Source organism: Cnephaeus nilssonii, assembly GCF_951640355.1.
Source record: "Cnephaeus nilssonii genome assembly, chromosome: 5".
Taxonomy (NCBI): domain Eukaryota; kingdom Metazoa; phylum Chordata; class Mammalia; order Chiroptera; family Vespertilionidae; genus Cnephaeus; species Cnephaeus nilssonii.
The window spans coordinates 33,768,991-33,794,031 of NC_137076.1; the positions used below are offsets into that span (position 1 = coordinate 33,768,991).

Consider the following 25,041-nt stretch of genomic DNA (forward strand, 5'->3'; position numbering starts at 1 on the left):
TGTTTATGCTAAAGACTTGTATTTTGTGGCATTAGTTCTTCATGTTTCTCTTTTGTGTATTGAAAATTGTTCATTTCCAAGTGAGTGGGAAAGTTACTATTGTTGAGATGTGTATAGGGCAAGTGCACTTGATTAGAGCATGAACTGTATTTTTACATTAGCTGGATGTGCTTTGCACTCTGCTCTTGTAGATTTATTTTGTTTACAGTAGACTACTGTCGGTTTTTGTAAATGTTTTTACTTAGCACTTTAACTGTGAGTGTACAAACTGATTTTAAATGTAGTTGTTGTATATTTTGGTTATAAACTGGAAATTTTTAATAAAATAAAATAATTTGTTCTCTGTTTTGTCATTAGTACCTGATTGAATATAATTTTTTAAATCATCTTCTAGCTGGACCAGTGTTGCTCAGTGGTTGAGCCTTGACCTATGAACCAGGAGGTCATGGTTGGGTTCAGGTTGGGGCACATGCCCATGTTGCAGGTTCCATCCCCAGTAGGGGTGTGCAAGAGGCAGCCAATCAATTATTCTCTGGCATCCTTGATGTTTCTCTCTCTCTCTCCTTCTCCCTTCCTCTCTGAAATCAATAAAAAAAACTTTTTAAAATCACCTTCTAGACTTTAATATATTAGACTGCTACTTTTAAATTAGGATATTCTTGTAATAATCACTTTTCATTCATAACATAGGATTCACATTAATCTGGAACACAGTATACAAACACACACCATCTTGTATCATGGCTCTTTCACACTTACTTTGTCAATATAGGTTAAGACCCTACTCTGTACGTTGTCACATCCTCTGTACATCACACGTATCCTCAGTACTAGGCACATAATAGGGGCTCCGTGAATATCTGCTGCAAAACATGAATCCATTGGATACAGCCCCGGGAGCCTTGTGACGCAGTTGCACGCATGGGTAGGGGCGGGGGGAAGTGGCTGCCGCCAGCGCAGTCCGCCCTCTTCCCCTGCGGCCGTGGGAATGGAAACATCTGACCCACAGGCCAGCGCCCAGCCTTCGCGGGTGCCATCGCAAGACCAGCTCGCTGAAATATCCGCGTCCAGTCAGGGACATTTTGACTCACTGGACCTTGCAGAGCTGGCTAAAAAGCAGCGATGGTGGCACAAGCTTTTCGAGCATGAATCTGGGCTCTCGGCTGAAAAGTGCAGCGTGGCAACCCAGCTGCTAATCGGAGGTGTCACTGGGTGGTGCACCGGCTTCATATTCCAGAAAGTTGGAAAGTTGGCTGCAACAGCTGTGGGAGGAGGATTTTTTCTCCTTCAGCTTGCAAACCATGCTGAGTACATCAAAATTGACTGGCAACAAGTAGAGAAGGACATGAAGAAAGCCAAGGAACATCTGAAGGCCCAAAGGAGCACCCACATACCTATGGAGGTGAAAAGCAAAGCTGAGGAGATCGCGTTGTTTGTGAAGACGAACATTCTGTTGGCTGGTGGATTTCTCGGAGGCTTTCTGCTTGGCATGTCATCCTAAGGAGGACAACTTCGTTTCCATTATTCCTGGGCTTTCCACCTACTAGCCTCTTCATCTTAGGACATCAAGTCTCCTCTTACTCCTCTTCGGTGCCTTCCTCCCTGCTGTGGCGTATCTGAATGGCTTCTATAAGGCATTTGTTGGTACAAACTGATACGGCCCTACTGTGAGCCTCCAACAACACCGGAAGAGATAGTAGGCATTAGCTCTCCTCCCTGTACACTCCCCACCTGACTAATACGTAGGTCAGCAAGAATGTTCCTTTCCCCCTATATAAGATATTTCCTAAAACTTAGTGCAAGATGGCTCACCTTGGAGGATGGGTGGATCCTCAAAGGTTGTCCCAAACTTGATTTGGAAAAGGAATAACAAGCACATAGATACTTGACTATGTGCTGCATGAAAAGGAACTGAATACATTCGCCTTTAAGCATGAAAGGGGGAAAAAAAAGAATACATTAAAGTATATCAATTTCTCAAAAGGAAAGCCTACTCACATAAGCAAATCAGTTTTGGGTGTTTTTGTTTTTCTTGTTTTGTTTACATAAGAAGGCAGACCAGGATTTAAACTACTATTAGAGTTTCTTGCCTGGATCATGCAGTTTTTAGTTGGAAGATACCTTAGAAATCATATGGTTCAATCTTTAACCCAGTATAAAAATTCTTCGGAACCATCTTTTATAAGCCTCTGCTTGAATGATTTCAGTAATAGGAAGCTCACTACTCTGTAAGGCCTTCCATTCCATTTTGAGGCAGCTGATTATATAAACGCTTTCCATATATTGAGTGGCAAATGTATTTCTTTGTTACCTTCACCCATTGGTATTGCCCCACAGGTATACAGTAATTCCTTCACAGTATTATTTTCTAAACATTTGAGAAAAACTATGCTATTTCATCCAAATTTTTTCTATGGGCAAAATATGTCCCATTCTCCAATTCCTGTCTTATTTTTCTATTCTCTCATGACTTCTTTTTAGACCCAATAGTTACCTTCCAAAGACTCCAGTTGCGAATATTCCTATTAAAATTTTCCACAGAACTGAATACGTTTCTCCAGATGCTATAAAACCAGTGAAGAATACAGTGTACACTATATTCTGTACATTACACTTCTGTTATGTTTATCATAGAAGAATGGAACACTTTTTTTTTACAACAATCTCTTTAATCATTAAAAGGAAATGAAGAGATGTATATATACATTTTCATCAATTATTCAAACTCTGTTTGCTAATGAAAGTCCAGTATTTCCTGGAGGCACTGATTGATGACTATGTGCCAGGCAATGAACCTCAAAGTATCTCCTGACAGTTAAGGTGGGAAAAGGTCCTATTGTTATATGTTGCTAAATTTAAGGAGTTTACATTTGAAGGGAAGGGGGGAATTTCTGAGTGGTTTATGTTATGTTGATCATTAGCTAACTTTGTAGATCAATGTTGATCATTAGCAGATTGAGTAATAAATCAGAGTATGCGCTGGAGCACATAGATACACGTGCATACAGTTTCTTCATCTATAAATGAAAATATTGGACTAAACCAAAGGCTTTTTAGCTATGGGATTCTTTCATCAGTATAGTAAGTCTCAGTATATAAACAGATAAAGACAGACTAAAGAGAAAGTGCCTAAAATCCCACTTACCCTTCTCTTTCTCTCTTCACTATAGCATCTCTTGAAGCACCTAGGTTGAACTCCCATTTTCAAAATTACTAAATCAGCCCTGGCTGGTGTTGCGCAGTGGATAGAGCATCCACCCATGCACAGAAGGGTCATAGGTTTGATTCCTGGTCAAGGGCACATACCTGGGTTTTGGGTTTCATCCCCAGGGGTGCAGGAGGCGACCAATGGACGTCTCTCTTCCCTCCCTCCCACTCTCTCTAAAAATCAATGGAAAATCAATGGATGAGAAAAGAAAGAAAGAGAAAGGAGAAAAGTAGAAAAAAAGAAAAGAGAAAAGGAAGGTAGAAAAGAGGAAAGAAAGGAAATTACTGAATCATTCTATATCTTAATTGTGATAGTCACACAAATCTATAAGTGATAAAATTGCACAGAACTACACACACACAAATGAAGGAGTGTAAAACTGGTGAAATCTGAATAAAATAGATGGATTGTATCTATGCCAATTTCTTTCTTGGATTTGATATTTTACTCTAGTTACAAAATTTGTTACCATTGAGGGAAACTGAGTGTGGGTATTATTTCTTAAAACTGCATGTAAATCTATAATTATCTTAAAATATTTTAATGACTCCTGATCCAACCCAAGACATGATAAAAAGGAAGCTCGCTAAGCTGAAAGGAAAGTTGGGACTAGGAAGCTACTTCCCCTGACTTTCAGAGAAGAGTGTATTCTCTAGAACAGAGATTCTCAAATTTTCTTTTGTATAAAAATCACCTGGGGGTGGAGAGGGAAGGATAGTATGGAAAAAAACGATTCTCAGGCCCACTCCTCAGAGATTTAGATTCAGTAGGTGTGAGGTAGGACCCAGGAATCTGAATTTAAAAGCACACGTGATTCTCATGCCTGTGGTCCAAGGACCACACTTTGAAAAACATCTTATTGCCCTAGGCCAGTGGTCGGCAAACTCATTAATCAACAGAGCCAAATATCAACAGTACAACGATTGAAATTTCTTTTGAGAGCCAAATTTTTAAAATTTAAACTTCTTCTAACACCACTTCTTCAAAATAGACGCCCAGGCCGTGGTACTTTGTGGAAGAGCCACACTCAAGAGGCCAAAGAGCCGCATGTGGCTCGAGAGCCTCAGTTTGCCGACCTGGCCCTAGGCAACAGTAAATCCTCTGTATGACAGATGGACAAATAAGCAGGGGATGATGAGTTATTTTGAATACTTTTCTAGTTGTTTTCCCTTCCCCTTTGCCCAAGAATGCCTTGCTCAGCAGCAGCTTGCCTGTGCCATGGGGTGGGCACATGGGAAGTATGCAGACACCTGCCAGCTACCCTCGTGGGCGCAGTACAACTCTAGGGAGGTGAGGGCCAGTTTTGAGTCAGCTTTACTAACGAGCATCACTTGTTGACTGACTCCAGGGGAGGAGCTCATTATTCACGTTTGGCCCAGAGCCTGCTCTTGTAGGGCTGCGAATGAATAGATGCCATACGGCTTCCATGTTCACCTCAGTGGAAAAAAGTGGGAAAGATCATCAAAGCAACAATTTAGTTCATGCTTCTCGTTGAAAAGGGTCAGATTAGCTGGAAGGAAGCTTGTGGAGGCTGTTTGGCACAGAATTTTCACACTTGATCTATTCCTTTCTTCCTCAATTGCATTACTCCTGCCCATCCCACCCTGATCCCTTGAATGGGGTCATTGTTTGCTCTAAGTCATCCAAATGAAAGCTTCTGTTCTTTTGAGCAATTCTTACCCCCAGCCCCCAGATGCTTAGGAAATATAACCCCTAAGAAAACAACACGAGGTTGAGAATATTATGTCACAGGAATCACTATTCCTGTAAAGGGGCTGGCCTAATCCAGAAACTTCATTTCTTTTATTATCCCCGCTTCAAACCCCCTACATACAGTACAAGAGAAATCTTGTAGCTCTTCATCTCCTGGTAAGAACTCTAGAATGAAAGCCCTAGAGTCAAGTGTATATACTTGGAGTTAAAACTTAAGTTGGAAAATAAGTTGGAATTTATAGAGCTGAACTTTAAAATGTTTTCCTAGGCTGTCCCCAACTGACACTCCAAAGAAAGGGAAGAGGCCTAGAGCAAAGATCAGATTTAGATACTTTAGGTCAGTGGTCGGCAAACCTCGGCTCGCGAGCCACATGTGGCTCGCGAGCCGAGGTTTGCCGCTCTGTTGACTAATGAGTTTGCCGACCACTGACCTAGACTCTCGATTCCAATAATTACAGGCTGTTGTTGTTCCTTGTGAATAAGCCCCTATCCAGTGATCAGCAAACTCATTAGTCAACAGCGGCAAACCGCGGCTCGCGAACCGCATGTGGCTCGAGAGCCGCAGTTTGCCGACCACTGCTTTAGGTTGATGGTTGCAAACCACATTATACGCAAGTCCAGAAAAGGGAGGTCCCTTTCATTCCTTCCCTGCTCCTATAGCCCACAGGTACTGGAAGGGAGAAAACCCTCAGCTTGTGTGGCAACCTTTGCTCCTGCTACTATCCATGACACCTGGGACTTCCCCTGACTCCTGGACAACTTCTGAGCTGGCACTGTACTGACTGAAAAATGTTTTCATCTATGTGGATCCCTTCATTGAACTAAGGAGAGACAGGAGCCTTGAGAAGGGAAGGACCTGTTAAGATAACACTGCTCAGCTGCGTGGATTTCCTCTTGATGTTACTCTAGAATGGTTCGTATCAATAAGTTTTAAGACCATACTGCTCCCTTTTAATGAGTGGAGTACATTTGGATGAGAGAAAAGATGGGAGGGGAGATTAAACAGCACTGAGGAATGCTCATCTTCAAAGTTTAGCCCAGAGTTAGTCTGGGCGAGAAGGGGTGGGAACTGATGTCAGCCCTTCTCTCTGCTGCCCCCTTGCTTCCCTGTGGCTCTTTCCATCCATCTCTCTACCTTTCTGTTTCTCTGCATTGTTCCCTTTGCTTCCACTTTTCTGTAGCCCTGTTTGGACCAGGAGTTCTTAACCTGTAGTTCATGGATCCCTTGAATATAATAAAAACATGTCCACTTTATGGGGAAAGCCCTGTAGTTTCTCATTTTCTCAAAGAGGGTGTGATGAGAAAAAAGTAAAGAACCATTCTTGACGTTGCCTCCCTTTTCCCCTCTCAGATTCTGACTATTGTATTATCACCTTCCTCCCCCAGCTGATGTCTTTCCCACTTCTTCTCTCATGCCGTCTCTCTTTTCCCTTCTCTTTGGTTTTTTGTCCTGTGCTACTTTCTTTCTGAAAACTGGCCATACTATGAAACTGAATACTAATAATTGTCACGTGTTGAACAGTGTTCAGTAAATAAAGGTTTAAAAACACCCTAAGTTGGATATTTTATATTTCACTCTAAAAAAAAATTTCATGATGGGTAGTTTTTGGCTACTTTTCAACTTATCTGTGATCATTGATTTTTGCCTCTACGAACCCACAACTGTGAGTGAGAACATAGTTTACTGACCTTGGTCTAGTTAGACATCTGGAGCGTAATTGCTCTCCCTAGTGTCACATTTTGGGGTGGCATACTGCGTGGATGAGGAAAGTAAGCTGAAAAGCAGGAAACCTAATGAAATTTGAATCCGTGAACAGGATTCATTTTCAGCAGCTTGCAGGGCTGTCAGAACAGCTGGCTGCAGAGAGGCAGAAACAAAGAGGAAGGTCTGACAGCCACCTGAGCCATGCGAGACTCTCCTTTACTGATCTCAACAAGTAGAGCAGATCTTTGACACTCAAGAGTATAGATTGCAATCCCATGTATTGATGTTCTGATGTACTAACATTCCAGGATTTTTGTTGGCACAATGCTGCCATCATAGTTTTTTTTTTTTTTTTTTAGGGTGGTCATGAATTTATAGACTGAAATCCACATATAGCCTCTCTCCCCCACCCGCCCTGAAAACAAGGCAAGGACACTAGAAATTAAAAGCAATGCTTTCAAACAAAACTTTACATTTGTAAATAATAGTGGAACTTCATGCCACAAAATACAGCATTACAAAGAACACGTATATGAATAAAAGTATCTACAGTGTGAAAGTGATGTGGCCTCAATTATGCACCTGCACAGGTGGAGGTCACCTAGAAGGGGAGAACGCTTCATCCCACTTGTACTATTGCACAGCTGGCCAGCTGCAGTCCAGATGTCCAGAAGCATCTGGTTTGGGTGGTGGATATGGCATCCAAAGAACGAGTTTTTACAAGACGACTTTCCTTCCAGTTACCAAATAAAAAGGCCCTTCAGCACAAATGCACTGTAGTGGGACCTTTAAAAGAAGCAACAGACTCAATTATTTTCTTCTGAAGAAACACTTGCAGGTCCAAGATACTTGAATACTTACAATTCACAGTTTCAAAGTAAAGGCAGCACACCCCCTCTGAATCCGCATCCCAAGCCCTTCACTGGGATCAAGTCTCTATCTTGAGGCAGGAAGCTTGGATAGTTTTTAATTGTTTTTGCTATGTTTTCCAGCCAGATTGCTTGTCCGAGATTTTTCTTCAATCAGGCTATCTTTTGACCCATTTGTTCTCTGACGAACTGTAGAGCCACCAGAACCCAAGCATCTGAAGAGTGGGTCACAGGGAGTGGGGGTACAAAATCCGTTTTTGAGTTCACTTCTGACAGAACGGGCCGCTCTCTCTCCATCTGAACACTGGGACCTGCGGTACCGGCGGTAACTCCTCGGAGAATGAGAATGTCTGATGGGATCGGGTCACCTTGAGTCTCTATTTTAGTGTGTGGAATCTCTTCATTGTTCTCCTGACAACCTCCTAGACGGATTCACAAGTTCCTTCTGAATATGCTTCCATAGCTCTTCTTTTGCTTGGCTATCAGGGCTTCTCCAGCGAGATCTGTGTCTGGATCGCCTGTTGTTGTGTCCTTTTGTCTCCTTAACACAGCTTCCCACTGAGGCGCTGAATCCACCACATCCTTCTCCGGCCGTATTCTGCTTCTCGTTTTCCAGTGTTCTCTATTTGAGGTTTCTGATTCACTACCACGGTTTGTGTTACAGCGCGGGCGTGACCTCCTCCTTTTTTAGATCTAAGTCTTCACCACTGTTATGGGCTTTCCTTCTCCTTGTTGGCTGTACAGAGTCGCTGTCATGCGCAGGGAAACTTTGGGGACTTTGTACGGTCATTGGGAGAGATGGAGTGTCCACTCTGGGGGCCATTTTCTCCCTGTGGCGCATGAGGTTTGCTTCTTTGGGTATCAGGGCTATTTTCATTCTTCTTTGCTTTCTTAAAGCTTTTTATTGGTGAAGGTGCAATGATTTTAGTTGTTCCTTCATTTCCCCCATTTCCCATGTTTGCAGTTACCCCATTTATGCTGTTAGATCCAGCTGGCTGTGTCTGTGCTCTTCTCTTAGGAGAAGTCTTGCTTCGGCTTCTTGCCACCACCTGATCTGGCCGGCGAAGTCAAATAGAAAGATCTCGACTCATTTGCAATGCTGTCCTGCCACTCTACCAGTGCTTATAACTCATGGATCCAAACTTGCTGAGTTTTCTTAACAATGAGTTTGATTCATTCTCTGGCATTCAAAAATATGTATGATGTTTATACACTTCCTAAGATGCTTGCAAGCAGTTTTACTCCGCGCTTCGAAAAAGAATGACGTTGCATTGCACTCTTTTCCCAGTACTCTGAGTTCAAACCGTGTCTCCTTGACGTGAACCTTTGTAATCCCAGGCCAGAAATACTCCCCGACTTGCTTTTTATTCCTGTAGACAACAACACCAAGTGGAGTTAATCCTAAAACATACTCAGGTTTGTTTTCTCCGTAGACGGGATGGAGGTCAACGCCGCACATCTCCAGGGATTTTGCAGTCCTCAAGTAATTCAGCTCTGCTTCAGAAGGAGCCTGACCCATTAGAGTTTTATGAATTCTTTCTATGGCTTCTGATCAGGAACAAACTGGTATTCTGACACATATCCTGCAGTATGTCTATATGGATCATAATCTCCAAGTTCAGACAGGATGGCATATGCTCCCAGCTGAGCAGCAGTGTTGACAGGGCAGGGCAGCCGGCCCTGAAGGACATCTTGCTTCACCTGCAAGAAAAACTGATATCCTTTGAGACAGCATGGAGGGACCTGAGAGTATTATGGTAAGCAAAATAAGCCAGTCAGAGAAAGACAAATATCACGTGATCTCACCCATATGTGGAATCTAATGAACCAAATAAACTGATGAACAAAATAGATCCAGAGACATAGAAGCATGGAATAGACTGTGGAATCTCAGAGGGAAGGCAGGGGAGGGTGGGTGGGCCATCAAAGTGTTTTTAAATCTGAAACATTGACATCCTGAGAAGTATTTAGAAAGTTAGACACTACGTTGCTTAACAAATTGGGTAAATAAACCTTCTATATATTCTGTGATGTTCAAGAAGAGAAAAAATAATTGATAAAGACTCGCTTGCAAGAATGAGTCTTAGTATTCAAGACTTTTGAACAAGCAGAATGTGAGCATTGCACTATTAAAATTTATATAGATAACGTCGTGTTAAAATCTCCAGCTATATTTGAAAAAAACAATGAAGATAAAAACAATTCAGACAAAAAAATGTAACTCAGAGTCAATAAAGTGATTGAAGACACTGAAAAAGTACACAAAGACTCTTTCCTTAAAATATTTTTTAAAAAGATATAAGACAACTAAAAATTGTATAATTTGAAGATGGATTCAGAGGAAAATGTTTGGAAATAGCTTATAACTATTTTTTTTTTTTACTGTTCCCCAAGCAGTGTAGAGTAAAATCCTTTTCAGCAATGGGAAACTTTGCACAAAATAAGTGAACAATGATACTAGTGGGGCATTTTGTTTTTTAATGTTTCCTGTTTTTAAAGCTGAAATTATATTATTTCATGTTCAAATTTTCATAATTATTTTTATCTTTATTATCAGATAATAAAATACATATATATATATATATATATATATATATATATATATATATCACACACACACACTCTACTTGATGGTGGTATGTGTTTAATTTTTTAAACTTGAACTGTATGAAAGTTTTGTTCCACTAATACTTAATTTCATAAATTCTGAACTTTAAAAAATTATGTAATATATTCTAGGCACTGTGCTAAATGCTTGGAACATATCAACTAATTTAATCCTCACAATTATATTATCATCTCCATTCCTCAGATGATGGGGGCGGGGTAGGGGAAGATTAGGTAAATTTCCTAGGGTTACACCCTTAGTATTGGTAGAGCTAGGATTAGAACTTTGCAGCTGGCTCCAAAATCTATGCCCTTAAACACTACATCATACCACGTCTTTAAAAACAGAAACGGTATTTCAATCCTACATGAAGGAAATAGCCATATTTTGCTTTGCACCGGAGCTGTAATCACCAATTCAAGAGAAATATATTCCAAAAGCTTCACAAATTCTCAATTCACAGCTTCATTTGAGATATAGTTTTATAGATCATCAGTTCAATACTTAAGAGATTTGCTTCCGAAGTTTATAGGCAAGTAAATAAGGGCATATAGAGTAATAGCAATCTTATCTATTCTTAACAATTACCCTCTGATGAAGGGACTGATCATCCCTGTCAAGAATGATGCCCAAGGGCAGCTCACAGAGTCAGATGTTAAATCTGAGAATGGCTCTTGTGTGGTATGTGTCTGCACCTGTATCACTAGCTGAGTACTTGCACTATCACTGTGTTCAGTGCATATGGGGAGAAAAAACAAGAGAAACCTGTGCCCCAGGGGCATGGTCTCTAGTGAAGCATTTCCCTTCTTACCTACAGCCATTTGCAAAATGTTACCTTGACATTCAGAGATTAAGTGATAACCCAAGTTGAGGGAGCCTCTTGTGTTTGTCTAAGGACAGTTTTTATGCCATAAACTAAAATCTCTTCTCCTTAATTTCACGTTCCACCTGTTTTCTCCATTTCTCTGCCCCCAAACACTCTCCCCTTTCTTCAACCTTCATCCTCCTTAGGTTTCTCTTCACCATCATGTCTTCCCACCCTCTCTCCTACCCTCTCTGTCCCACATACTCTCTCCACCCTCACACGTTTTCATCCGGTCTCGATTTCAACCCTTCACTCCTTCCCCAGATAAGAGCCCCTGAGTCTATTGACCACTAGTCCTTCCTTCTCTTTCATGGGCTCTCCACCCTCACATATTTCCTCAGACATCTCTCTTTTGTGGCAGAGATTCTATTTGAAATATAAAACTGCTCCTGAGTACTTGGGATTTGGAATCTTTGGTCTAAAAATCCTGGCATAATTCCGCCCTTAAGATCCAGAAAAGCCCTGTCTGTTTTGGCTCAGTGATTAGAGTGTGGCCTTAGGACCTACCAGTCACCGGTTGGATTCCCGGTCAAGGGCATGTACCTGGATTGCAGGTTCGATCCCTGGCTTTGGACAAGGTGCATGTGGGAGGCAACCAATCTCTATCTCTCATTCTCTCTCATCCCTCCCCCACCCCACCCCCACCCCCGCCTATCTCTTCCTCTCTCCTTCCCTCCCTTTCACTCTAAAAATCAATGGGAAAAAATATCCTTGGGTGAGGATCCAAGTAAAATTGGTGTGAATGCCTGTCCGTGAATTCCTGTTTCTAGCCTCTGCCTCCATCATTGGTTTAGCTCAGTGGTCGGCAAACTCATTAGTCAACAAAGCGGCAAAGGGCGCCTCGCAAGCCGCATGTGGCTCGTGAGCCGCAGTTTGCCGACCACTGGTTTAGCTCCCTGTGTCCAGGATTCAGAAATGAGATTCAGCCTTTCCCTCTGCACCTAAAACTGCTCCTCTCAGTATTTAGTAATGTTTCTTATGGTTAAAAAAAAAAATGATGCTGTTTCAAGCCATATCAAAATGCTCCTACATCAAAGCAGCTGTGCCACATTGTCACAAATCTGACAGAATGGGGAGTGACAGATGGGTCAGCAGGCCTGAACCAAGTTGGCCCTGCCCGCATGGGGTAGTATATCTTGGTTGCTGGCCAAGTAGTCTGGAGGAAATAAACTTACCAACTCATCTTTTTTTAAGGGATGTGGGATGGAAGTAGGAAGGAACCAATGTTTACTGAGCACCTACCATAAGCCTGGCACTGTATCTCACTTAGCCCTCAAAACAGCCCTGCTGGTGGGCACTATCATACCGAATTTTGAAGATTTTAGAACTGAGAATCAGGTTAAATGGCATGGTTTTTTCAATATTCCTATTGTGGATTGTCTAAATGGTCCCACAGTAGCTCCCTGAAGGGCTGAATCAAAGGCAGGGCTGTTGTAGTTGCCTAGACATCAGTCTCCATAGGGTACCCATACCTTGCTGGAAATGTGAGATGGAGAATGTTCTATTCCCAGCACTTCTTGTGGGGAGAAGTAGAGTAAATAGGTGTAAGAAATACTGGTTGATGGGCTGCTGGAGGTGGGCAGAATTATATCTCTGCTGCCCCCCAGTCTCGCTTCTAGATGGCCTTCCCGAGTGTGGAGGAGGCTCACATGAGGTTCTGGTTTGGTGAGTTGGTCTGCACTGTTAGAGACAGAGCGGAATTCTTCACGACAACAGAGGAAAGGCTGAGCCGCTGCCACAAGAGCACACCTTCCTTCCTCCCTGCAGCCTGACCCCTCCACGTCATGCCTCCCTTCCCAATGGTGGGCAGGCAGTTAAAGCCTGAGAGTCTGAGCTCTTCAGGTCCCAGGTGCTTTGGGAGCTGCTGGCTTGGGTGCAAACACAGCCAAGTCCAAGAATCACCCCCCACACAAGCAGTTCTGAAAATGGCACAGAAATGGTATCAAGAAACCCTCAGCACAAAAATGCAAGTCTCTTCATGGAGTGGACCCCAGGTTCCTGAGAAACATGCTCTTTGCCAAGAAGCACAAGAAGGGCCGGAAGAAGATGCAGGCCAACAACGCCAAGGCCGTGAGCGCACGTGCCGAGGCATCAAAGCCCTTGGAAAGCCCAAGGAGGTCAAGCCCAAGATCCCAAAGGGCAGCAGCCAGCCGTAAGTTCAATCAACTTGCCTACATCACTCACCCCAAGCGTGGGAAATGTGCTTGTGCCCACATGCCCAGGGATCTCAGGCCCTGCTGGCCAAAGGCCAAGGCTCAAACCAAGACCCAAGCTCCAGCTCAGGCTCTGGCTCCCAAAGATGCCCAGGGCCCCACGAAGGCTCTAGAGTAGAGGCCTCTGCCTGCTAATGTGAGAAGGGAAGGACTGGTGTGGCCTCCTGTGCTATTTGTACATATAAACCTGAGGCAGGATCTGTAAATAAAAATAAAAAGGACTACGGGATTGAAGGCGAGGCAATGGGCATCCTCCTGCGGTCCAGCCCTGGCTCCATCTGCCCTCACTTGCCTAGTCTCTACACACATTCCTTTCATTTGTCCAGTCTAGCCCTCCCCCAGGGAAGCTTCAGCCCTCCACACCCCCTCCCACTCCTCTTTCTGTGGGTCATAAAGTATCAGTGAAACAAATCTCCCATAACTGCCTTTCTACTATTAGGCATTCTGTAAGTTAATGTGCATATAAAGTGAGGTCATTTAAAAATTTGGTGTGACTTTCACTTTGAGTAAATCTATTCAAAACTTAAGAACAGTGTTTCTGGAAATGGTTTTCCTGAGGAGAAATCAGCAAGCCCACCATATTACAATTTCAACAGGCTTGGTTTTTTAAATTTTTAGAGTGACAGCCATGTTGTCTGAGGATCCAATTTCTATGTAATAATGTACACATGAGTTTACCTTAATGGGAAAGGTGTTTTCTACAACAAAATCTAGCTTTTTCCAAGTTCCTTTTAAAAATTAAATAATTCAGAATGCTGTAGAAAACCCTTAGATTTTTCTTGTACATTCTAGTTGAAAGAAATGAGTGAGAAGATTGGGAAGGGAGAGGGAATCACAGAGAGGTAGAAAAAGCAGAAAGATAACAAGGAGAACATGGAGAATGATGTGTGAAGAGGATAAAATAGGTGATGAAGAGGGAAAGGGAGAGAACAGAGGCATGATGGGTACTGTACCACATACCCTTGGCGAATGAAACCAGGAGAAATGAGAGCATGGGTGTTGGAGCTTTAAGGGAGAATGTCCCTTGACTCTGAGGTTGAATGTGAGGGTGAAGTCGGGGCGAAACTGTTTATTCCACCCTCTATCACAGGGCATACGCTCATCTTCCAGATCCGCAACTAAGGAAGCCGCAAAAGGAAGGTCCGGACTGCTTCATCTCGCAAGGTGAGTATGACTCCATCTGCTGTGCTGTCTGCTTGCTTTGCACATTTCCTCACATCATATGCTCACAGCACCATCATATGCTCACAGCACCATCATATGCCATCCTGGCACCGACACAGAGGAGGCAGACGAATTAGAATATGGGGAGTAGTGGGGAGCACAGCTTGTTTCCTGTTTTGGAATTTGTGGTAACACATGGGTTACTTTATTTTTTAAATTTTAATATATTTTCTGATGTTTTAATTGAGGTATAACTTACATAAAGTGCATTAATCCTGACAACTTTTTACATGTATATCAGGACCATGTAACTGCAAACCATATATATATTTAATATGTTTTTACTGATTTTAGAGAGAGAGGAAGGGAGAGGTAGACAAATATTGATCGGCTGCCTCCTGCACACCCCCTACTGGGGATCTAACCTACAATCTGGGCATGTGCCCTGTCTGGAATTGAACCAGCAACCTCTTGGTGCATGGGAAGGCGTCCAACCAATTGAGCCACACCAGCCAGGGCCCTGCAAACCATACAAGATAGGATCCCTTATGCTCTCCCCCAGTCAGTATCTCCCCCCCCCAAAGGTAACCACTTTTCCAGTCTCCATCACTATAAATTAGCTTTCCCTGTTTGACTTGAACATGTGGAGAAATAGATAGAAAGATAGGGATTTGTGTGTTTGGCTTCTTTTTTTCATCATTGCCTTTGAGATTCATCCATGTATAGTGTTCTATATATAGAATAATTCATTCCTTATCTTTGCTGTGTAGCATTCCATTATGTAATATATCGCACTTTATCCATTTTGTTGTTGATGGGCATTTGGTTGTTTCCAGCTTTTGGTTGTTATGCATAAAGCTGCTGTGAACCTTTTTGTACATGTCTTGGGTAGACACTCATTTCTCTACTGTATGTACCCAAGAGTGGAATGACTGAGGCCGAGGATGTATGTGTGTTTAGCCTTAGTAGGTACCAAACCTACTAACCCCTGGTTACTTTCATCCAAAGTGCCTTGGAGGGAGAAGAACCCTCCACAGAGATTCCTGTCGGTTTATAGAAGACCTGGAAAGTTGCCAGAGGGTGGGAAGTACTGAGGGAGATAAGGAAATTGTAAAGGAAAGAAACAAAGAAGGGAAGAAAAAGGAGGGTTCCAGCGCAGAGAATGAAGACTTAGCTACAGAATGTTGAGGTCTAGGAAATGCGGTGGTAGAGAGGACCTCTGGCTGTTTTCAGGTAGCTCTTCAGTATTGAATATTTTCTAACTTACCACAAAAGAAATAAAATGGAGAAGACAACGCTTTATAAAGAGGTTACAATTTTTTTTAAATCTTTACCCAAGGATATTTTCATCGATTCTAGAGAAAGGAATGGAGAGAGAGAGAGAGAGAAACGTCAATGTGTGACATCCTGCAGAGGCCCTGATCCCCGACTGGAGATCAAACCTACAGCCCATCTGAAAAATAATACAATGATTAATAAATAATAATACAAGAATACACTCTGTTTTGCATACTCACAACTGTTAATCTTCAGCCTTTAGGATACCTGGACATCATTTGCCTTGGGGTGCCTATTAGGGGTTTCCTGAGCAAATCTCAGCAAGGCTTCGGTTTACCTTTTCAGTCTCCCCACGCTGAGAGGAGACAAGGTAGCCCTGAATATATGTAAATGCTGTCAGAGTTTAAGATCCCTGCTCCTCTTTGTTTTCTTCAGTCATAACTTGGTGGTTAGCCACTACCTGAGTAGGAGTAACTCTGCCCTCTCTTACTGGTTTATTCATTTCACTAACACTTATCGAGTACCGCCTCTGCATAAATGTGAAAGTTGTTGAGAGGAGATGAAAAAAGTGAATGGTATGATTCCTCCTTCAATGAACTTAACATTCTTCAAGGGTAACTCTAGGTGTATAAGCGTAATTATAATATAAGGTAAATAAAAGAAGGAATAGTCTAGCTGGTGTAGTTCAGTGGTTGAGCGTCAACATATGAACCAGAAGGTCACGGTTTGATTCCCAGTTGGGGCACATGCCTAAGTTGTGGGCTCGATTCCTGGTAGGGGGTGTACAGGAGGCAGACAATCAATGATTCTCTCTCATAATGTTTCTCTCTCTCTCTTTCCCTTCCTCTCTGAAATCAATAAAAAAGTATATTTTTTAAAAAGCTGCTCTTTAAAAAAAAGACAATATGTGGATTTATAGGCTAATCTCAACTGGAGGCTATCACAAGTTTCTCAGAAGCTGTAGCATTATTAGCTGTGCCTTAAAGATGAAGAAATAGGATTTCTGTAGGTAGAGAGTGGGGTGGGGCAGGAGAAAGCCCAAGTAAAGGCAAATGTTCACATCTGCTACAGCTAATTGATCCTTCTTAGCAACTGCTAAGCCCCGGCTAGAGACAGCCACACCCATCCAGATGGACTCAGATAAAAAAAAGACCATAGCACTTGCAAAGCAGAGAGCATCTGGAACACAATTTAACTGTCTTAGAACAGATACTTGAGCTCATCTCATTTCAGAAAGACACAGAGAACTCCATTTCCAGACGTCTCCTGGTAAAGATACCCAGCCAATTGGGATTCTTGCCCGCTTTCTCCTCATTCCTGTACGGCTACCTGGTGAGCTTCTGAACATCAGCATGTGAGACAATCTGGGGATTCAATTAAAATGAACACCCGCCCCCCCCCCCCCCCCCCTGCAAATAATGCTCTTTAGTTCACTTTTGGTGGCATAGAGTTCATTCCTTCTTCTATCCCATCAACAAATATTTGTGATTGCCTATTATATGCCAGAACAGTTTCTGGGCACTAAGATACAGTAAATAAAGTAGATTGAAAAGATCCCTGCTGTGTCCTAGAGCTTCCCCTCTAGTGGAGCAAGACAGATAGTAACTAAACAAATAAACAAGAAAACTTCAACGAGTGAGAAGAGCTGCACAGAGAATTAAAATAAGGTGACGTGATAGTGAGTGAATGGTTGGCCTCTTATAAGGGTCATCTGAGATGGTGACATTAAGCTGAGCTCTGGCCCAGCTGGCGTGGCTCAGTGGTTGAGCATCAACCTATGAACCAGGAGTTCACCATTCAATTCCTGGTCAGGGCACATGCCCAGGTTGTGGGCTTGATCCCCAGTATGGGGTGTGCAGGAAGCAGCCAATCAATGATTCTCTCATCACTGATGTTTCTCTCTCTCCCACTCGCTTCCTCTCTGAAATCAATCTACACTAATAAAAGAGAAATATGCAAATTGACTGTACTCCATGATACCCACCAGCCAATCAGGAGTGAGTATGCAAATTAACCCAACAAAGATGGTGGGTTAATTTTCGTATGCAGGCACTGAGAGGCGGGGCGGGACGCCTGCTATGAGGGGAAGGGTGGGGGGCAGAGGGAGCTGCAGGAGCGGTGCTCCGGCCAGAGCAGAGAACACTGAAGGCTCTGGCCGGAGCGAAGACGGAAGGCGGCGGCCAGAGTGAAGGCCTGTGTCCCAGGTGCCAGAGGAAAACCGGTGTCAGCAGCCAGGGGAAGGAAGGCCTATTGCACGAACCTTCCTGCAATGGGCCTCTAGTAAAAATATATTTAAAAAGAAAGAAAGAAAGAAAAGCTGAGCTCTGAAGGAGCCCATCATGAAAAGATCTGAGGGCAGCGCATTCCAGGTAGAGACACGGCTCCTCCAAAGGCTCTGAGGCAGGACCCAGTGGGTGTGTATCTGAGGCACAGAAACATTTCAAGTATTATAGAGGTCTGGGCAGAGGTCAGGGCTGAAAAATATAGATTTGGGGAGCCATAGGGAAAATTTCCTAATGCTCTTTGTTAATTTCCATTGCCTCAGTCTTCCTCTGCCAACATTCTTAATCCTCACCTGAGGATATTTTTCCATTTTTAAAGAGTGTGAAGAGAGAAATATCCATGTGGGCAAAACATATCAATTGGTTGCCTCCTGAATGCACCCTGACCAGGGACCCGACTGGGAAATAGCCTGCAACCGAGGTATGTGCCCTTAACTGGAATTGAACCCAGGACCCTTTGGTCCGCAGGCCAACGCTCTATCTACTGAGCCAAACCGGCTAGGGCAACATTTTTTTCTCTTTCCAAATCCCTGGAACCTCACTCTCTCAAGCTCATGCAGTCACCTTTTCTTAGCTTACTGGCTTTCTTTCTGCAAATATGGGGACCTGAGGACACTGATCATTTTCCATTTAGAATAGGACCACCTTCCCATTCCCATTAACCTCCCCTCATTCCCAATCTGACACACACACACACTTCAGGTGGATTACATTCACTGATTTTTTGATTCGTTACCCTGACCCCAGCAAATGTAGACATAAATACCGATTAAGCAAAGTTCATTGAATTTAACAGTTGGGAGGACTTCCAGAATACCAGACAATATCAGTTTTTGATGACCTTTGCCCTATTTCTCAGATGAAAAATTGAACTATAATCGGATCTAGGTTTTCATGCTCTTCAGTGACAGAGGCAGAAACAAAGCCCACTTCAGTATCTCCTGTGCTGGACGGCAGAACCACAGAGCCACTGTGCACACCCAGTGACCCCTTTCATCCCTGATTTGACCTCATCCCTGCAGAGACACGATCTGTGGCTGTCATTTGGACCAGAGAAAAGAGGACTCCCGAGCCCAGGCATTGAGTGTTGGCTCTGACACTGGAAGCCAAAAGAAAAGAGTTATTAAGCACTTTTGTGTGGCAAGAACTATGCTTTGCAAGTTATCTATCTTAATTTCCACACCAACCCTGTGAAATAGCTTGTGTTATCCCCACTTAGCAGATGAAGAAACGGGGGATCAGATTGATAAAATGACTGCTTCACGTTTGGGCATCAAGCCCCGATCTGTTTGATCCTATTATCCTGTATTGCCTCTCGTGTCCTGTATCCTCGAGCCAGTCTTTTAGCCTCTCTGAGCCGGGGATTTTTCATTGAAGAAATGGGACATGAAAAAAGTTATTTTTATGGTCTCATCTCCTTCTCATATTGTGGATTCTAAGTGCATTTAAATGGGTCTAGTCTTTCCGTTTTCTAAGCGAGAGTTTTGTATCATACTGTACTGAAATGCCAGCGGGTGACAGTCACCCCTGTGTGGCGAGAGGGGATAATGACCTCGTTTTTGGAATGTCTGGCACAAAGGGATTTGTCACCCTGACCCCAGAAGTGAAAGGCCACTTAAAGACAGAAAGGATACTGTCATTTCTTTTCTGTTGCCCTTGGGTACAGCTTCTGATTTCTTCTTTTCTTTCTTTATGTCTGGAAAAGACTTCTCATATTCTCAGCCCTTATGCTTTGAAGACGAAGCTTGCCAGAGGAATGTCAAAGGAGACGCAGGGTTAAATACAGAAGTGATTCTGTTCACTTCTAGCAGCAGAAGGCGCCCTTGTCACCCCAGACCTCATCGTCCAGCCTCCGTTTTGAGCGCACAGGCTTGGCATTCCAGGATCACCCTTCCTTTAGACTTGGCAAAGGGCAAAGAGCTCTTTCTTCATTGAGGTTGCCTGCCTGGGTCCAGAAGAGCATTCTGATGGCACAAAGGAAAAGCAGCGCCAGCCTAGGGGTGTGATGTTTTGGTCAAAACCTATCCTGAATGCAAAAGTTATTTGGGGCTTTAATCTCATATTATATACCCTTGTGATAGTTGTCCGTTTATAACATGTTTAAGAACTCTAGCAAGGAGAGTCTGCTCTCAGGATTCTTGACCAAATACTTATCCAGGTGAAATTTCTTTTCTTATTAATTTTTTAGAACAGGTTCAACATGAATTTTTAAAATCATGAATGAGGGTTGGATTTCGTCAAGTACTTTTCTGCATCTATTGATATGATCCTATTTTTTCTTCTTTAGCCTGTTGATATGCTGGATTACAGTGACTTTTGAATGTTGAAGTAGCCGTGTATCCCTGAGGTAAATACCTCTCGGTCATGGTGTTGGATTCATACGTTGGGTTTATACATTGTTGGATTCAATTTGCTAATAATTTGTTAAGGATTTTTTTTTTTATGCATGTGAGATATCGGTTTGTAGTTTTCCTTTCCTGAAATGTCGTTGATGATTTGGGTAGTAGGAAATGCGGTACTCACAGAATGAATTGGGAAGTGTTCCCTTTGACGGTGTTCTGGAAGGGATGGTAGAGAATAAATATCATTTCTTCCTTAAATGTGTGTTAGAAGTCACCGTGAAACCAATCTGAGCCTGGTGCTTTCAGTTTTAGAAGGCTATTAGTTATTGATTCAATTTCTTTAATAGATAATGGCAATCTCAGATGATATGTTTCTCCTTGTGTGAGTTTGGGTAGAAAAGAGTTTGGCAGAAAGACTTGGGTCTTTCAAGGAATTGATCCATTTCATCTAAGTTATCAAACTTGTGGGCATAGAATTATTCATAATATTTCTTTTTTTTAATATATTTTTATTGATTTTTAGAGAGGAAGGGAGATGAATAGAGAGATAGAAACATCAATGATGAGAGAGAATCATTGATCAGCTGCTTCCTGCACAACCCCTACTGGGGATCGAGCCCGAAACCCAGGCATGTGCCCTTGGCCGGAATAGAACCTGGGACCCTTCAGTCTGCAGGCCGACGCTCTATCCACTGAGCCAAACTGGCTAGGGCATAATATTTTTTTATTATCTTTTTAATGTCCCTAGGATCAGTATTCATGTTTTTTAGTATATTTATATATTTAAATAATATACTTATGTATTTTTAATGCACATGGAATCTTTTATATCTGATATTAGCAATTGATATCTTTTCTCTCTTTTTTTGTTGTTGTTAATCCTCACCCGAGGATATTTTTTCCATTGATTTTTAGAGTGGAAGAGACAGAGAGAAAGAAACATCGATGTGAGAGAGACACATCAATTGGTTGCCTCCTACAGCTGGGGCCGGGAATTGAGCCTGCCTGCAACTAAAGTACATGCCCTTGACCGAAAATGAACCTGTGTCCCTTCAGTCGGCAGGCTGATGCTCTAATCACTGAGCCAAACTGGCTAGGGCTTTTTCTTCTTTTTTTTCTCGGTTATCCTGACCAGAGGTTTATCTATTTTATTGATTTTTTAAAATTTATTGGGGTGACATTGGTCAACATGAACATATAGGTTTCAGGTATGGGTTTCTATGTTGCAAGATCTGTATATTGCACCGTGTGCCCACCACCCAAAGTCAACTCTCCTATTGACTTGTTTAAAATCAGCTTTTGGTTCTATTTAAGAAAACAAACATAGAAAAGAACGTTTTCTAAGAAGTATAATAAAGAACAAAAACAAAAAATAAAAATAAATCAGCTTTTGGTTTTGTTTTCTCTATTCATTTCCTGTTTTCAGTTTCATTGATTTCTGCTCTAATTTTTTTTTAAATCTTAGTCTTTTTAAAAATATATATTTTATTGATTTTTTTTACAGAGAGAAAGGAAGAGGGATAGAGAGTTAGAAACATCAATGAGAGAGAAACATTGATCAGCTGCCTCCTGCACACCTCCTACTGGGAATGTGCCCGCAACCAAGGTACATGCCCTTGACCGGAATCGAACCTGGGACCCTTCAGTCCGCAGGCCGATGCTCTATCCACTGAGCCAAACCGGTTAGGGCTCTGCTCTAATTTTTGACATTTCTTCTGCTTACTTTGGATTTAATTTGCTCTTCTTTTTGGATTTCCTAAGGTGGAAGCTTATATTACTAGTTTTAAACTTTTTTTTCTTTTCTAAAATATGCCTTCAATATTATAAATTCCCTCTAGCACTGCTTTCTATAAATTCTGATAAGTTATATGTTCATTTTCATTTAGTTAAAAATATTTTCAAATTTCTCTTGAGACTTCTTCAACCCATGTATTATTTAAAAGTGTGTTGTATAACCTCCAAATATTTTTGGATTTTCCAGCTATCTTTTTGTTATTAATTTCTAGTTTAATTTCATTGTGCTTCAAGAGCATACTTTGTATGGTTTCAATTTTTTTTTAATTGTTAAGATGTGTTTATGGCCCAGAATGTGGTCTATTGTGGTGACAGACTACTTCATGTGTGAGCTTGAGGAGAATGTATATTCTATTGTTGAGTGAAATAGTCAATAGATGTCAATTATATCTGGTTGACTGATGGTATTGTTGAGATCAACTATATCCTACTGATTTTCTGCCTGCTGCATCTGTCCATTGCTGATAGAGAGCTGTTGAAGTATCCAACTACAATAGTGGATTCATCGATTTCTCTTTGCAGTTCTATCAATTTTGCCTCATACTTTGACACTTCGTTGTTAAGTGTATAAACGTTAAGTATTATTATGTGTTCTTGAAGAACTGACCATTTTATCAATATGTTTATTATTATATAATGCCCCTCTTTATCTCTGATAATTTTCCTTGCTCCGAAGTCCAAAGTCCATTTTGCCTGAAAGTCATATAGCTACTCTAGTGTTCTCTTGATTAGTGTTAGCATGATATATCTTTATCCATCTCTTGGATTTTTAAAAATATTACATTGGATTATTGATTTGATGTAACATTTTGAAATTATTGATGAAGTAATTACTGATAGATTATTACTTTAGAAAATGTAACTATTCTTGCAAAAGTCAGAATAATATGCTATTTTCAATCATTCATACCTTAGTATAATCCTATATAATAAAGATCTAATATGCTAATTAGACCAGATGGCAGAATGACCTTCCTGAATGACCAGTGGGTGGGGGGTGGGGTTGCGAAGCAGCTGGGGCTGCAAGGGCCTACCCTTGCACAAATTTCGTGCATCGGGCCTCTAGTGAATATGTAAGATCCTTTCAATAAACAGGTAAAGATAATTTTATGTGGAAGGAAATAGGGAAGTTGTAAGAGATTAAGAGTCAGTAACTGAGCCCTAACCAGTTTGGCTCAGTGGATAGAGCGTCGGCCTGCGGACTGAAGGGTCCCAGGTTCAATTCCGGTCAAGGGCATGTACCTTAGTTGTGGGCACAATCCCCAGTAGGGGGTGTGCAGGAGGCAGCTGATCTATGTTTCTCTCTCATCGATGTTTTTAACTCTATCTCTCTCCCTTCCTCTCTGTAAAAAAAAATCATTAAAATATATATTTTTAAAAAAAGAGTCAGTGAGACAGGGAGATGGAAGCCCCACAGAGAGGAAGGAGAGGCAGTCAGAAGTAAAAGGCAAATCTTATGCTCTTCAAAATTTCTGCACAAGGCTAATGTCTGAATGCCTTAGAACTTTCCTTTGTAAGTGAATTCATCACTAGTCGTGCACCCAGTGTGGACTTAGATATGGAGAGGCACCTAGGAATACACGAGGGCTCCCAAGAATGACCTGGTGACCACACTATCTAGTGGCTCCTCAGAGTTTATCTTAGAACTGGCTGTGGTTTCTCTCACTAGCTGAGGAAATTGAGGGGAAGGTGTAATTGATTTCCAGGCTTATTCCCCAAGGTACCCTTTTGCTTCCTTCTTTTAGCCACATCCACTTTTCTCATCTCAAACCCTTTTTACTCAGGCTGTATCGAGGTAGCACAGGATGCCTAGTTAGCTCAACTCCAGGAAGCAGGACAATCTTTCAAAGCCCAATTCCTGCCAGAGTGCCTCCGTCCTGAGAGGACCTCGCCAGGCAGGACTGGCCTTTCAGCCAAGCTGAGTATGTGGTGTGTCTTGATGGTGTGATTGGAGGAGTGGCAAGATTGCCACATCCAAAAATTTCCTTTTCCACTCATGCCTAAAATTCTACCCTTATTGATTCCTACCCAGTGCCTGGAAGGAAAAGACATGGGAAGAAGATGCTGGCTGTTTACTTTCTAATTTTGCTTGGGGGTAGCCTTTGACTAGAGTCATACGGGGACTTCAGAGTGTACAAATTGGAATATCCTACAACTTCCCAGTACTTGCTGACAGAATTCAATACAAGGCCTCAAAGCTTTGGGGCAGGGGCAGAAAATCAAAGAGCTTTTCAGTGACTATTTCTTAGGAAGCAGGGTAACAGCACTGAGCTGGGTTTGCCCAAAGTCAGATCATGGCATTTAACACATGCTTGATTGAACAGCTTTGTTTGCATTCAGTATGCTATGTCGCTTATGCTCATTTAAAAGCACATGAAATAAAATTGCATGTGGGCATCCCCACTATCCCATCATGTCTTTATCTGGCTGGGTGGCTCAGTTGGATGGAGTGTCATCTTACACTAAAAGGTTGTGGGTTCGATTCCTGATCAGGGAACATACCCAGGTTGGGGGTTCAATCCCCAGTGAGGGTGTGTACGTGAGGCAACCAATTGATGTTTCTCTCACACATCGATGTTTCTCTCTCTCTCTCTAAAATCAATAAAAACATATCCTGGGGTGAGGATTTAAAAAAAAAAAAAGGTAAGTACAGTACAATAACCTTTATTATATATATTGCTATAATTGTTCTATTTTATTATTAGTTATTATTCTTAGTCTCTTTATTGTGCCCAATTTATAAATTAAACTGTATCATAGATATGTGTGTCCAGGAAAAAAACCATAGTGTATGTGGGGTTCAGCACTATAAGTGGTTTCAGGCATCCACTTGGGGTTCTTGGAATGTATCCTCCATGCATAAGGGGGACTACTTGCACTATTTACAGGGACCCTAATATCCAGTTTAAGTCACAGGAGACCCACCAACTTGTCTTGGTTTTGTTCCCTGCCTTTGCACAAGCGTTACCTGTTCTAACAGGAGCCCACGTGTGTTCTCCA

The 25,041-nt window shown here is 42.1% G+C and overlaps 2 protein-coding genes and 1 pseudogene across 3 annotated transcripts; 2 read left to right on the forward strand and 1 right to left on the reverse strand.

Annotated features, from left to right (window-relative positions):
• Positions 1–988: 988 nt before the first annotated feature.
• On the forward strand, positions 989–1,501 carry LOC307100647 (FUN14 domain-containing protein 2-like; the record flags this gene model as incomplete). The annotated part of the gene is made up of 1 exon (XM_079773135.1): positions 989–1,501. The coding sequence occupies one exon, from the start codon at positions 989–991 to the stop codon at positions 1,499–1,501; it is 513 nt and encodes a 170-aa protein (XP_079629261.1).
• A 6,053-nt stretch (positions 1,502–7,554) lies between these two features.
• On the reverse strand, positions 7,555–10,924 carry LOC307100650 (band 4.1-like protein 4A; annotated as a pseudogene). Its single transcript has 2 exons — positions 10,915–10,924; positions 7,555–9,216 (listed from the first exon to the last, which is right to left on the reverse strand). The product of its transcript is annotated as a band 4.1-like protein 4A (transcript).
• Positions 10,925–12,975: 2,051 nt separating this feature from the next.
• On the forward strand, positions 12,976–13,299 carry LOC307100654 (large ribosomal subunit protein eL29-like; the record flags this gene model as incomplete). The annotated part of the gene is made up of 1 exon (XM_079773142.1): positions 12,976–13,299. One exon carries the CDS (start codon positions 12,976–12,978, stop codon positions 13,297–13,299), a length of 324 nt encoding a protein of 107 aa, XP_079629268.1.
• Between the last annotated feature and the right edge of the window lie 11,742 nt (positions 13,300–25,041).